The sequence below is a fragment of the Juglans regia genome, chromosome 2 (genome assembly GCF_001411555.2).
Source record: "Juglans regia cultivar Chandler chromosome 2, Walnut 2.0, whole genome shotgun sequence".
NCBI classification, from domain to species: Eukaryota; Viridiplantae; Streptophyta; class Magnoliopsida; order Fagales; family Juglandaceae; genus Juglans; species Juglans regia.
The window spans coordinates 6842681-6858626 of NC_049902.1; the positions used below are offsets into that span (position 1 = coordinate 6842681).

Consider the following 15946-nt stretch of genomic DNA (forward strand, 5'->3'; position numbering starts at 1 on the left):
ACACCATATGCAGCATGATTAATTTTGAAAATAAGTCCCAAGGCCCTATATATCCCTTCCACAACATTTAAAAAAAAAAAAAACTACATGCAAAACAAAAAGAAAAACCCTAAAAAAAATTAGGATTAATTTTGATCCTAATCAACTCAAAACCGATTAGATTAAAATGTAGAAATCAGTATTTGATTGGATCTAGAGGCCCGTTTGTTTTCAGAGATGAGATGAGATGAGTTGAGATTAAAGTTAAAAAATTGAATAAAATATTGTTAAAATATATTTTTTAATATTATTGTTGTTTTGGGATTTGAAAAAATTGAATTGTTTATTTTATTTTGTGTGGGGATTTGAAAAAGTTGTAATGATGAGGTGAGATGAGATGAGATGTTTTTGGAAAACAAACAAGGCCTAAATTAATTAAGCATGTTTTAAAAGGCTAGCCGACCACGCCACCGTCCTACATTAATAAACTAAACTTTAGTTAGGAAAAGTAACCTCTCATACATTCTTAAAAAAAACAAAGCAAAGCCTCTTCATGATTGACCTTTCTTAATTCTTACACCCCAAAAGATAATGCGGAGAACTTTTCATCCCCACGTCTACCAATTTTATAATTCTCCAAACAATAAACTAAGTTTCAGTGGATAGGACACGTGTCATGACCAGGCTGATTCTTTTGTTAAATATAGTAGATGGTTAACACGTGTTGCACGTTTGACACGTGTTTGCAGATGACTAGGCATCGGACCTTGTCAGTCTTGTATGTTTTCTTTCTTCTTTTGAATTCAAAAAACTTTTTTCAAATGAGTAGTGATACACCTACAACACATTTTACAACATATTGTACAATAATGTGTTAAATGAGGGGTATTATTGTAAAATCATCTTATTTTTATAAGATGATTTTACAATAATGCCCCTCATTTAACACATTGTTATACAATGTATTGTAAAATGTGTTGTAGATAAATCATTTTCCTTTTCAAATATATCAACTATTAAGTAATCATGTTATCATTGATTTAAAAATTTAATTTAAAAAATGCTATTATACTTATAATTTTATTCACATGATCATACCGCGTATTGATACATCAGCTATTGAATTGTTAAATATTTTGAAATTTTAATTAAAAGAATTGATAAAATAAGGTGAATACTCAATACATATAATATTACTGTACGTAAAATTGTATTTATACGTAACATTACCTCTTAAATTTTAACATATTTCCAAATAATGTCATATTTTATCTTCTTCAACTTCACGACGAGAGCTCCAAAGAAAAGGTCTCTTCTAAAAAATAGATCTTCAACTTTCATTATATAGTAAAGATAAGAGACTATGAGAGATTGTAAAATAATCATACTATAGTGGATTTGCCCTCTAAACAATCCATAGACATAGGCTCAATATCTAACCACGAAAATCTGTGTTTTATTCTCTATTTATTTTTCTTGAATTTATTTTATATTCACTATTATAAATATACGTACAGACACCGTATAGCCACTCCAAACCTCTACCGGAGACTTTTCCTTTCCATATTTCTTAGTAGTTTTTTCCTAGGGGCCTAATTCTCTCTTGGAGCATGGGGATCAGTAGCCATGTCTTTCTTACCTCCATACTTCATGTTTTTATTACGAATATATACCTCGCCTTATTGTAGGATGTACGTCTCAGCAAGCTGCTAGCATGTTGAGATTGGTAGAACCGTTAATGCTTGAGACAATAATATAGAAGAATCTACTTGAACTCGATCGAATAAAGATCAGTGCAAATCTATCCATAGTTGAGGCCAGGGGGAATATATATATATATATATATATACACACACTAGTTGATGGTACTGCAATGTGCAAGGCACGTTTTTTCAAATGTGTGAAAAAATCCTGGAAATAACATTTATATACAGAAAATAAAATGTGACAGAAAATAGGATAATATAGAGTAGCATAAAAACTTGGTGTAAGGGAATTTTTCCCCCTCTGTCTAAGTGGGCCTAAGAAGGGCAACTAAAGGGAACAAACCAAAGGCCTAGCTCAGAACAAGTAGAATCTTCAACTCGACCTATGGGTAGGCTCTTTTGGACGCTACTTGAATGAGGGAACGTGCTGCAGGGGATGAGGTTCACGACTAGAAGACCCTCTTAATAATGTCCAGCTCTTGAGTGTTTGTCAGCATAATGGGCAAAAAATACGATGGACCCTCGATCCTCTGATAGGGGAGATCAACGGACCACCAAAGACGTCAGCGAGGTGAGGTAAATCGAGGAACCACGCCGCATTAATGGCACCACTATCTGACCTACACGCCACATTAATGACATTGTAGCAGAGCTACGTCACATTAAAGGACTCTGACAAAAGAAACTATACAAAGGACACAGACTCCATGGGGGTAGACACGATCTGTTCCCCAGACTCTCTGATTCCTATACTCTTTTACTTATTTACAAACTTCCAAGAGAATTTACTGACTTTGGCATCAGAGACTCTCTGGCCCCAAGGTCGCCCTCTCCCAATTGTCTTCTTCTCTATTTTCACAAACTCAAGTCCTGAAAACCTAAATTGTTGGAACCTAGCTCAAAGGTGTGCAAAATACGACATTAACACTTGGTATAAAACTCTAAAATTGGTTCAATTATATAGCAATGGGTTAATGAATAAGGTGGGTGAAGAGTAGCATTCAAAAATATGTTTTTTCTTTCTTGATCAAAGTCTTTAATTCAAAAGAATGAAAATATGACATCCAAATGCAAAAAACTAACTATGTCTACCTGTGGAACGTAGAGGAGGGAATAATAATCTTATCTTCTAGAACAAAAACTAAATTCTATCTTTTGAAATCCTAGAATGCTATGCACTGAAAATAATTCATTCTAACAAGTCCAAAAAAATATGCCAAAATTAGTAACCATTACATTTGGCTTCATAAAAAGTATCATATCTTGTCTAACATCATTCCTGAAATAATTCAAAATTAAAAATATCTAATGGGGGTAGGCAGCGGGGCTCTGTGCCTCAAATGAGGGGGGCGGCTCCGCCCATATCTAAGGCCTCCAATGGAGGCAGAGGATGGAGGGGGCCCAGCCTCGCTCCAAGTATGACAAAACGACGTCGTTTCATGCGTAGAAGCTTTTAGAAAATAACTTAATAACATATGACCAAATAACGCCGTTTTGTCATTTTTGGTATAGATGACGTGGTGATTAGACAACTCCGATACATCAGGAATAAGCCTTTTAATAGCTAAACATTGTGCAAGTTAATTAGTTTATAGTACTTATCTAATATTTTTCATGCCTATATATAAAGGCAATAGGTAACTTTCGAATGATTTGATTGAGCATTCTTAAATTATTATCTCTCACTTATTGTTGACTTAAGCATAAAAAATGTCACAGTCGCACCGTGCCACCCACTTAACGATTTGCAGGTTAATAATTATGATCGGTGGTGGGACACATCCTTAACACATCACACCAACGCACTAAAGCACTGTGCAAGAACCAAAAGTGTAAAACCAAATACAACATAAATCAATTTCATTCTCAATAAAATAACAAATAAAAGCCCAACAACGAGAGCAGAAGCTACACTCTGTCAAGAATAAGCGAAACGTAAAATAAGCAAATTCAAAATAAAAATTAAAAAATAACAAAAAAACGTACGAATGCAATCAAACAACAGCAAAAACATAAAAAATAAAAATAGAATAGGGGAAAAAATGTACAAAAGCAGCAAACAGAATAACAAATAAGGAAAGCAAAAATAAACCAATTAAGGGCAAAAAATGTACACAGGAAATCAAATAAGGGCAGGAACGTAAAAAGGGCAAGACACAGCCGTACAGAAACGGAAAGACAAAACAACAAATAAGGGCACAAAAGTACATAAAAGAAACATTGAAGACAAACGAAAAGTAGAGATCCCCTAAAGTCTACTATTCATAAGCAGATAGACCCTTATATAATAGTAATAGAGATAGTAGATAGATATAATATCTATATATATATATCTGTGTGGGCAAAATATATATATATATATATATATATATATAGTAATAGAGATAGTGGTTAGGCTGATAATACTATTTATCATATTTTCCCTTCTTTATTTTTCATTTATGTAATATTAAGTAATTAATTATTTAATATTATATGATGAAAAAATATTATATTTAAAAAGGAGGATGAATAATATTTTTATTTCCAAATCCCAAACATATGAGTATGATGGGAACCATATTAAAAGAAGATAAATGCTTGGAGGAGATGTTATGATATTAATGAATTTACAATTATTACATTAAACATGTGGACAATTTCTATTGCAGACTTTACATTTCTTATAAATGAAATTTTATCTACCTTTCCACCATTCCCAACTTGCCACGTATATAGTGATCCAAATTTATGTACCTCAAGGAACTGTCCCCAAAGACTCTTCTGGCCGTCTAAATGTTAAGTTGAATTGAGATGAATTGAATTCTTTATAAATAGTAATAAATTAAGATAATAAATTGAGTTTTATAAAAATCTATTTAAAATAAGTTTAAATGTATTTAAAATTAAAATAAATTTAAATATATTTATAAAAAATTAAAAAATATTATAAATTTTGTATATAAAAATATATTGAATTAAAAAATTATAAATCTCATATATAAATTGGTTTTAAATTTAATAATTTAAAATTTTAATATTTAATTCATCTCACTACAATCCAAATTTCAAACGAGGCCGAGATTCATGGACACGACTGACTTGGTTGCACCAAAGTCTCTGTGCGATGGGGTGAGACTGAGAATCAAAAATTGGAGAAAGAAAGAAGAGAAAATCTGGAGGCCACAAAAACTTGTGGCTGAGAATCAAACTCTTGTGCTGACGTGGCATCCACCTCTTTGTTTAAACGGGATCAATAACGTAGACTGCGACTCCTACTACGTCCAATGCCAACTGAGAGATCAGACCCTCCCAAACCCGAAGAAAAACCTCGCGCGTTTTTTCCTTTCCACCTCCCCTGTTTGCTTCCCCAGAAAATGCAAGAAAATAAAGACCCTGCCATCACGCTCTTCGGCAAGAAAATTCCCTTGCCTTCTGAGGGCGAGACTCCGGCCCTCGCTGGAGAAGACATGTCGGCGACTGCTCGAGAGAAGGAAAGGTGTAGCGGAGTAGGAGAAGAAGAAGAAGAAGAAGAAGACTCAGAGAAGGTACAGAGAGTGAGAAAATAAGGTTTTTAGTCTCCTTTATCAGAAAATTTTAGGGAAACTCATTTGTTCGGACGTTGAAAGTGCTGGTTGGTCGGTTTTACTTGTTTCACTATCATCTTCAATGGGGATGGTAAAGTGGCTCCGGCGGTTTTTTTCCCCTTTTGTGGCCCTGGGTTTTAGTTGGGGTTTTGGGGTTTTCCTTTTTGAATTTTGCTTTCTCGCTGAAGAAAACGTTTTTATTTTTATCTAATTTTGGTGCTTTTTTGGGGTATTCATTTAGTTTTAGACTTTGGTGTTGATATTTCACTCTTTTGGTTTTTCAAAATTGAGGGCTTGGCAAAGCCAAGTTTCTACACATTTGAGCTTCGTTGAGTTTTACGTTTTGAAAAGCTAATATTTTTTTAAGATTCTGAACTTTTGATTTCCTTATCAATCCGTATGCAACCAATTGGAGTACAATTTCTACCCACAAATTTCTTACTATGTTTTAGTTGCTCTAAAACGTTTTTTACCTGCTCTTGATGCTGCTGAGAAATTTCGTTGATTAATTGGTCCTCTAAGCAATGAGTTTTAAACCAGTTTCTGGATTATTTGAACAAGTTTTTCGAAAAATAGTGTTAGACAAACCCTTCTGAGAATTATATAATTTTAAGTTTCAAGGTTTTATTTTACTTCCAGCTTCGATTTCGTGTTTTAAAAGCTCTCCTCCTTTTGACCAATTAGCCATTCAAGCTACTCCAGAGACAAGGGCCTTTGTTTTTTCCAAAACAACCTAAGAGAGAGGGTCTTTGCTTATGACAATTTAACTTTTATTGTTGCCAAGCATTTTACAATCTACAAAATGAGTGTGAAATATTTAAAGCGTTTTCTGTAGAGTTTCTGAATTTAATTTTCTTCTAATTCAATTTGCTTTTCTGAACTGGATTTTCTCTAATATTTTTTTAAAATGAAAAACTCTAGTTACTAGTTGTCTTGTACTGATATAAATTGGCGTTTCTCTATTTATATCTAGAAGTTTCCTACTGTACTTTGATTTTACAGGACAGGGTATGTGGCTTCTATAAATTTCCAGAAGTCTCAATGAAATTGCGTAGTATTAATGTGGCTTTGATTTTGTCAAAACAAATATGCATATACAACTACCGGGTTTCAAATATCTGGATTTTGCAGACAATCACTATGTATTTCTAAGTTTATTTTTACTTTTCTTTGTTGCTTGCCCTCGATGTTGGTGCAACCATGCTGAGTAGGCTCCCATCTGAATTGATGTACTTATTTCAAATACTTGTAACTAGTTACCGACTAAATGAAAATCTATGTTTGATTTGCAGGATTCACCATCAACGAAAGACACTAAGATGATGAAACAAGACAATGATCCAGCGCTGAACACAGAAGATCAGATAAATTCAGAAACATTGCTGGATGCTAGTGTGAATCCTAAAACACCCTCTATTGAGGAAGAAAATGCAATAGAAAAACCTGCCAAGACTGAGAAAGATCAGAGTGATACAAACAACTCTCAAGAGAAAACCTTGAAGAAGCCAGATAAAATTCTCCCATGCCCTCGCTGCAAAAGCATGGACACAAAATTCTGTTACTATAATAATTACAATGTCAATCAGCCTCGGCATTTCTGCAAAGCATGTCAAAGATACTGGACTGCTGGTGGTACCATGAGGAATGTGCCAGTAGGAGCCGGACGCCGCAAGAACAAGAACTCTGCCTCACATTATCGTCATATCACCATCTCAGATGCTCTCCAAGCTGCTAGAATTGATGCTCCAAATGGAGATCACTACCCCACGCTGAAAAGCAATGGTAGAGTCCTCAGCTTTGGCTTAGATGCACCCATCTGTGACTCCATGGCTTCTGTTTTGAATCTTGGGGAGAAGCAGGTGATGGACTGTACCCGGAATGGATTTCATAGTCTTGAGGAATCAAGAACTCCAGTTCCTTGCAAAGGTAGAGAAAATGGGGATGATTGCTCAAGCGGATCTTCTGTTACCGTTTCAAATTCAATGGAGGAAGGAGGCAAACACCGCCCTTCAGAACCATTTGTGCAAAGCATTAATGGTTTCCCTCCTCAAGTTCCATGCCTCCCCGGTGTTCCTTGGCCTTATCCATGGAATTCTGCAGTTCCCCCACCAGCTCTCTGCCCTCCTGGATTTCCTATGCCATTCTATCCAGCAGCTTATTGGAACTGTGGTGTCCCTGGCACTTGGGGCATCCCTTGGCTGTCTCCACAATCTTCTCCTAATCAGAAGTCTCCAAGCTCTGGACAAAATTCTCCGACATTGGGGAAGCACTCAAGAGATAGTGACATGCTTAAATCAGACAACTCAGAGAAAGAGCCATCAAAACGGAAAACCGGATCTGTTTTGGTTCCTAAAATTTTGAGGATTGATGACCCAAGTGAAGCTGCAAAGAGTTCTATATGGGCAACGCTTGGAATCAAGAATGAATCTAACATTGGGGGAGGAATGTTCAAGGCCTTTAAATCAAAGAGTGATGAGAAGAACCACGTAGCTGAACTGTCTCCAGTGTTGCGGGCAAACCCCGCAGCCTTGTCTAGATCCCTCAACTTTCATGAGATCTCATGAAGTGGTAATTTATGACATAATGGTCATTTAGGTTGAAAGTATGATGTTGGATTCAACTCAGTTTCGACCGAGTTTGAAGTGCTAACGGTCACCCAGCATAGGTCAATTTGGTTCGCCAGCCTCTTGGTAACCAATTGGCAAGCTAATTTGGGACCAAGAACTGGAGAGGGTTTACTCTCAATGGTAGCCAATTAATCTAGAACTTCCAGTGGAACTGGGAACTAATTTGCTTTCTTGTGACGGTATGAACAGATGTCCTATGATGTATTTAGTTTGCCGAGTTAGTGGTCATGTGCATATTTATATGTATGTGAGATAATAGTACAGAGTTTGAGAAAGGTCTTTAGATTTATAAAATCCCAGATGTACTGGACTCCAAATTTTCATAATGCTGAAAATGGATCCCTTCACTCCATTTCCCTCTTTTTTATTTTTATTTTTTGGTTGAAATTACATTTGCTCTGCTTCTTTGTGCAATAATCAATGTTTTTGTCACCAAGACTATTTGTGGAATTCAATCAAAAAGAAAAGGAAAATAAAAGGTTATTGGTCTTCTTGTATTATAGGAGTAACTAGATTGTAAAAAGGAGAATTTGCTGTCGATGAGATAGAAGAAAAAGTAAATCTACTAGGATTCAAGATTCAATCACTAACAACAGAAGTTGAAAGGACTAAATGCAATTCTAAATGCTTGGATGGTACCAAAACAGTGGTAGTTATTCCTTACAGCTGTGCCACTATTGAAGACAGCAATAGGTTGGGGTTCCTCGTGGGGCTAAAGTATGGATGGTGACAGAAACAGCAAAATTGAATTCTTTTTAGGCCCTTCTTGTGAGGATAAACTTGAATCAAATTCGAAAAGTGGCCAAAGTTTCAATCTTTTTCAAAAAAAGCTCAAAGAGTAGAAGCAATTAGCACAGAAAAGGTGGAATGTAGGAACAAAGTTCCATATTTTCCTTGCTCTCCTTTCTTCCCCTGTTTTTTTCTCCTCACTGAAATTATTATAATGTTGTTCCCTCTACAAAAAAGGGCCAACATAATTGCATACTCATGCAAACTATAAATCATGTCCATTTGGTTCAAGGGAAGAGAAACAGAGAAGATATTTGACTCTTTGGCTCAAAGACTAAACAGTAACTGGTGTAATATCTGCAGCAAATAGATTAATGGAAGATCAGATGGTGGTGTTGGCAAGAGAGATATGCTCCTTTTGGTAATGACAAAAACGCGGAATGGTTTTTATGTATTGACAAGACCGACCATTTATGGATATTTGGATTACTCTCTAGATGTATTCAAGTGTCTTTGTAACACTTGGTGGATACATAAGAAAAAAAGTGGTGTATGTCCCTAAATAATAAGCAAGGACAAAAACAAAACAGATATTTTTGCAGCAACAAGTGAATACAGGCCACATTTTATGTATAAAATGAGCTGCTATGGGACCCAAATGCACATAATGCCACAAATACTTTTGGCATTCTCTCTTGCTTTTGCTTTCCTCTCTTTATGCTCTTTTCTTTTTCATGGGAAAGCAATCTTCCATCACTTTTCATCCATATGCATACATTCAACTCTATGGGGTAGATAAAGTATTGGTGAAGGACCGAGTCAAGACTCAAGTGTGCATTTATCATCATCAATTTCTAGCCATTTGGTTGAATAATCTGTGCTCGTGAATGAATTTAATGATTTCTAACCTCATTATGTCAACTTGAACAGAAAGTCGATCACAAGCTTAATGTTCAGCAGAATCAGCACCACTTTTGGGATGCATATGCTAATTGCTCTTATTCTCAACTAAAATATCCCCAGTCTCTCTTCTCAACCACTATTAATTTGACTTCTTCGACAAGTAAATGTTGAAATGAAATTTTCATATTCAAACTTCAACAAGTAAACAATGTCATTCTCCCTCATTTTTATGATTACAATGTAATATCCCCTTGGTTCAACTTAAAAAATTAAACTTTCTTAAATGTCGTACACCATGCACCCTAAAGTCAACAAAAAACCAAAATTGTAGAAGACAATAGATATTTACCTTTTGAATTAATCTTTCCATCAACCACTATGCACTACCCCACACCCTATACCCTATGAAAAAAGAAAGAAGCAGCTGTCAGGTGTGAGGTGTAAGAGTAAATAATGGTTGATGTATAGCAAACTTCTTACCTTTTATACAAGAGAAATGATAGTTGCAGTTGTAAGTATACAAGCATCACGCAATCACTTTGAAAAAAATAAATAAATATGATACTCACATGAATAAATACGCACAATCACTCAAACTACTAGTTTTCAACACATTACAAACTTACGCTATAAAAGATCACAATATGCATCATTCGTTGATATTCGATTTTCAAGTGGTACAATGGTTTTCGTCCATCTTAACAATTATAATTATACTTTTCACCCACAACTCTGTCATTTTGCATCTTAAACTACCTATACTTTTCAAATTTGCATAAAAAAAGGGCAACACGGTATAATCTTAACTGTCAAATTTGATTAAAGTTTGCAAAGTGAATCTATTATTACTTTAGGTAAAATGTGTAATCTAGTTTATCAAATGGATGAGGGAATTGATGAAAGTGAAATCTTAAGAGCATGGGAGATAAATGTATCCATGCAGGATGCAGCCCTTAATAGGATCCATAAAATACTATTATTCACAAATTAACTTAGATCAACTTAGATCATCTCAGCATCCAAACGAAGCCGAATTGATCTCAAGATTCATGAGGACTTAAACAAGACTTATTATTCCTATTTGGTTCCAAAACGGCATGTCATTTCAAACCGCACCAGTTTGGAAGAAGCCTTAGAGCTAAAGTAAAATATTAAAATACGACCATTAATTTCTAACCAAGTGGGATCTCTCCAAATTTGAAGACACTTTCCTGAATAATTCTTACTATAATCCAGAATCTTAGTGCATATATTAAAATTAATATGTGACATTATCTTTTTGAGTTGATAAGGTTTATGAACTTGGGCAGCCTTCTCTTTTTTTTTTTCCCTTTTCTTTGTTTTTTGACTTCGTTTTCCATTACCTCCATTATCAATTAAATATCATTTGGGGTAAAGTGCGGTTGCAAGAAATTAATATGCATGGCCACTTATTGATCAATTTGACATTGTTAAGAAAAGGAACTTGAATCATTGGTACACATAGTCAACCACCCACTATAACTTATCCCTTGGCCTAGTGCTTTTTATGTTTTTCAAATTGCGGACAAACTTCGTTTGTTTTCACAATTTATCTCAATTCATCTCAATTCGTCTATTTTCCTAATTGGTTAGTCCCACATGGGCTTGGGCCTTTGCTTAAAACCTGAAGCTTGCCCCATTACCAAAAAGCCCAATCAATACCGAGAGGGCCCAACCTACTGCCAATACCAACTGGGTAACCACCCAACGGCAGTAGAAGATAAGAACGGTTATCATTTGAATTTACTAAGGGAAGAACCTTCATATCCAGATTTTAATTTGAATAATGGATAACTATTATTGCCCAAAGAATGAGAACAGTTCAAAAGCTCTATATAAGAGGAGAACTCAAGTACGTAAGATCCATCTGATTATTTGGTATTAAAGAGTTACTTCTCAATCACTAACTTAGGCATCGGAGGTGTTCCCTCAAACCCCCAAGTTGTCTTACTCTTTGGCTGCATGTGGTCATGAGGTAATGGCGGTGAAACACGTCCATAAGATAATCATTACAATTTCTCCAAATTTCCACACAAAATAAAATAAACAATTCAACTTTTTCAAATTTCAAAATAAAAATAATATTAAAAAAATATATTCTAACAATGTTTTATTCAACTTTTAACTTTAATCTCAACTCATCTCATTTTATCTATGAAAACAAACGAGGCTGTGACAGATCATGAACAAAAAATGGCAGAAAATAGTGGGTTATGAGCACATTGTTTTCTAAAATAAGTTGTTTCATGTTGTAGGTAGTTTCCATTAATTGTCAGCTACTGATCTCAACCATCAACAAATGAAAACTTGGCATTTCATTTCTAATATCTTTGTATGAAAATGGAGTTTAAATGTTTAAATTCACCATTTTCTATTGTTTTAAGATTTTGGTACTATTGGTTACTTATTATACTATTTAATTGAAATTTCAAATTTATTTCCTAATAAATGAGCCGACATCCATATGATGTTCTTCAATTGTACACTTGAGGAAGAGTGTTAAAAAATTATAATTTAAATGATCAAGCTCGTCATTTTTCTATTAATTTAAATTTTGCGATAATTAGTAATTTAACAACTTTATATATATATATATATATATATTTATATGATATAGGCCATTTGAGTTAAAAGCCAACCGATTTTTAAAAAAAGAAGTGGTTTTTGTTGAAAGGATTGAAAAACATTTCCCATGCAATGGTCTAATAATAGTGTTGCAGATAAAATTGTGCAAATATGAAAAGATCTCAAATGAAAGTTATGAATTATAAAAAGAGCGGTGCTACTCCCACTGCTGGGAGCTCTTACTGGGAGATCCCGCTAGTTGTTTTTTTTTTTTTAACATGTATTTTTTAACACTTTTAAATATTTAAAAAAAATAAAAAAATCACAATATTATTAAAAAATACTTACTTAATCATTAAGTAAAAAAATAAAAAATAAAAAAGCACCGACAAGAAGATTCAATAGGAAGAATCAGCAGGAAGAGTAATATTTTCCTTATAAAAATGGTATGTATTTTAGTGCCTCAAAAGGAAAGAAGAGAAAGAAATATACTTCCAGATAAAAGGCATCTTAAAAAGGAAGATGTAGACATTAAGCTTTACTACTTTCCCATAGAAATAGAGAAGTAAGAAATAGAGAAGAACCCAGCTTCAAGCTTTCCTTTCCTATTTTGTTTTTGATTTTTCCTCTTTCCCTCGCAATAATGGAGTCTAAAAACTCTGAAGACAAACTATATTTTGCCTTCTAATATATCATTCTTTTTGCAATATTACCTCTAACCTATCAAAACTGTTACTTATAATTATTTGGAAACCTGGCCTAGTTTGGATACAAGAGTGATCTGAACTCATCTAATTTAATTATTATTATTTTATTAAATTTTTACACAAAATATAATAAACAATTCAATTTTTTTAAATCTCAAAATAATAATGATATTAAAAAAAATATTATAATAATATTTTATTCAATTTTCATCTCTACTCATTATCAAAACGACACCTAAATCTTCTACTTTGTATTTTGGTTTCATTGTGCGGTTTTGGTTTAATTGGGATTCGAGACTGATTTCATTTTTTATTCTTAAAATATTATTCATGTTTTTTTATTAATAAATGGTTTCTTAAAGCAATCAATGGCCTCCAAAACATGAAGATGCACAATAAAATCTTGCTATATGTCATTCCACTACATCTATTTATAACAATTAAAAGAATCAGAAAATGGAAGTATAAGTGATAGAAGGGTAGAGGGATGGAAGAACCCCACCCCTCCAACACAGGTGGTGCGAGGGCTTCTGCCACTCCCCGCCATGCACCCTACTTGCCTTTTTTTCGTTTTACTATTGGATTAGGTTGTGATTTGAAATTGGTTTTAAGGCCAAACTTGTGATACCATATATGATAAGGATAAGAGTAGGTGGTGAATGAGATCTCACATTGTTTGGTAAAAAAAAAAATTCTTGCTCTTTATAAGGTTCCAATGGGACTCCAATTGTATCATTGACTAGTCCTTTTGAGTATATGTCATATGGTTTGGATCTTCCATTGAAGCGTTACAAATGGTATCAGAACCTATCTCAACCAGAAATGTGGGACTTGAGTCGTGCCACATACAACGGATAGGCCCAACGAGGACGTTGAGAATTTAAGAGAGGAGATTGTGACACCCCATATGATAAGGATATGGGTAGGTGGTGAATGAGATCTCACATTGCTTGGGAATGAAATGTTACAATGGGGCTCAAATTGTATCAATGACTAGTCCTTTTGGAGTATAGGCCATATGGTTTGGGCCTTCCATTGGGGCGTTACAAAACAACTTTGACCAATTATGCCTCTCACTATTGAGAGGTGTTTCCAAACATTGTTAGACTCATTATTCAAGATAAAAGTTCAAAGAGAAATTTTATTCTCAGCACACTAGTTTAAATATGTATACTCTTCAATATTCGACCAATAATTTTGTATTAGATAATTTATTGCTCCATACATGACAGCATGGGAAAACCTAGGAAGTAGACATCAAAAGGGGCTAGAACTATCAAGCAAACAAACTTGGCAAAAGCTTTGTCAAGACGTACGCATAGGCTAACCTAATTCCATGTGCTAGTTCTACCACTAGAAGAGTACATTGCAAGTCAGACAATGGAATGAAAAGAGATGGGTAGTCGTCTAAATGCTCAAAAGGCAATCTGGACATTTCGAAACAGCATGGTGTTACAATTGAAAGACATGTGTTGACACGAGGGTCTGGTCTGATACACCACCAACCTGCAAAACTTAAGCAACAAATGAGGGGGGGTTCTTTACTTAATGGCCACAATGCAAAGCAGATGACCTTAGATAGCCTTATAAAAGAGACGTTAGAGTTGAGGGAGATGGTCAACAATTTGATTTAGAGGCTAAATTGGGATATGTGACTAGGCTTAGAATTTGAACATCATAGGTTGGTAGACTGTGGGTTGTGATCGGGAGTTAGAATGAGTTGTGGGCCTCGATTCTTATAGGTCGTAAAATACAAGATGCCAACCCATATAGTTTTAGGACCCGTAACCCAACTTTAGTTGATCAAAAATACTCAATTAACTTCCTTCAAAGTCAAGTCTTCTTCCAGAATCGCAAAATCACTATCGGAGCACATGAACTGTTGGACAGGGCAACACAGAAGAGTTGAGTGGAAGGCAATTCGATGGATGACATCCAGGCCGACATTGTGGTGGCGACCGTGCCAACGGTAAACAAGGAAGTTGTACCTGTCTATTGAGGCAAATGATGATGAGAACTCACTTGTGACTCCTCGAGAATGGGTTGAAACTTCCATTAGAAGTGGGCTTGAGCTCTAGTAAGGCTTCTAACAAAGTTGGGGACTATAAAATGGTCACAGTAGAGGTTTAAACTTCCATGGGTACAATGGTTTTATTTGATTCTAATGGAGTTGAGAGGGAGCACTGGCAGACATCAACGTCTGAATTGGTGAAGGAAGATGGTCTGTTATTACTTCAATCGAGTCCCATGGGCGGCACCAGAAAAACCTGGGAGGCACCTACCCCTTTGAACTCTTTACACTTGAATGATACTCAGGCTTCGAAATGAGCCCTCCACAAAGATAAGGAGATTCAACACTATGCTTGGCTTGTATGTAATAGTTTAGAATACCAATTTATTGCTTTATTTGCAGTTGTAGAGGCTAGACAAAGACATGCTAGCCCCAACGGTGAGCATAACTCAGCTAAGAAAATAGCTATGGAGTTAAAACGACTTAATTAGACAGTTAATAATGGGGCCAGAGAAAGGAGATCTAACCATGGGAGAGCAAAAGGAAGAGCAATGGAGGTTGTATCATGAAACCAAAAATCATTTCATGGAATGTAAGGGAGCTAAATGAGAAGGACAAGTGCCTCACAATAAAAAATCAACTCCACAAATGGCGAGGCGATATTGTATGTTTATAAGAAATGAAATTGGAATTTATCCCTTTAAGCATCATTAGGAGTTTGTGGGCATGTAATCAAGCGGGTTGGCACACCCTACAATGGAGCCTCGAGAGGGCATTCTAGTGATGTGGGACAAATGAGTGGTGGAAAAGGTGGATGATGGCATGGGGGATTTTATAGTGGCTTGCTTGTTTAAGAATGATGAGTATGGTTTCCATTGGACCTTCACAGGTGTTTATGGTCCTTAAGTAGATCAAGCAAGAAGACTATTATGGGATGAGTTAGTTGGGCTATGTAGCATCTGGGAAATGCCTTAGTGTATTGGTAGCGATTTCAATGTCACTCATTTCCTGATTGAAAAATTGGGTGATTGCAACTACAATTTAGCAATAGTAGACTTTTCTAACTCCATTTTGGATCAAGATCTATTAGATACTCCTATTGCATGTGGCTCCTTCAGTTGGTCGAGCAATT

At 35.1% G+C, this 15946-nt stretch overlaps 1 protein-coding gene across 1 annotated transcript; it reads left to right on the forward strand.

Annotated features, from left to right (window-relative positions):
• Positions 1-4942: 4942 nt before the first annotated feature.
• On the forward strand, positions 4943-8245 carry LOC109000197 (cyclic dof factor 3-like). The gene is made up of 2 exons (XM_035687553.1): positions 4943-5212; positions 6544-8245. Exons 1-2 carry the CDS (start codon positions 4952-4954, stop codon positions 7813-7815), a joined length of 1533 nt encoding a protein of 510 aa, XP_035543446.1. The 5' UTR covers positions 4943-4951; the 3' UTR covers positions 7816-8245.
• The last annotated feature ends 7701 nt before the right edge of the window (positions 8246-15946 follow it).

Bases quoted from the DNA above. Each gene is read 5' to 3' on its own strand.
- LOC109000197 (XM_035687553.1), top strand. From the start codon at position 4,952: ATGCCAACTGAGAGATCAGACCCTCCCAAACCCGAAGAAAAACCTCGC. The intron at 5,213-6,543 runs GTACAGAGAGTG...TTTGATTTGCAG, and splicing joins AAGAAGAAGACTCAGAGAAG to GATTCACCATCAACGAAAGA.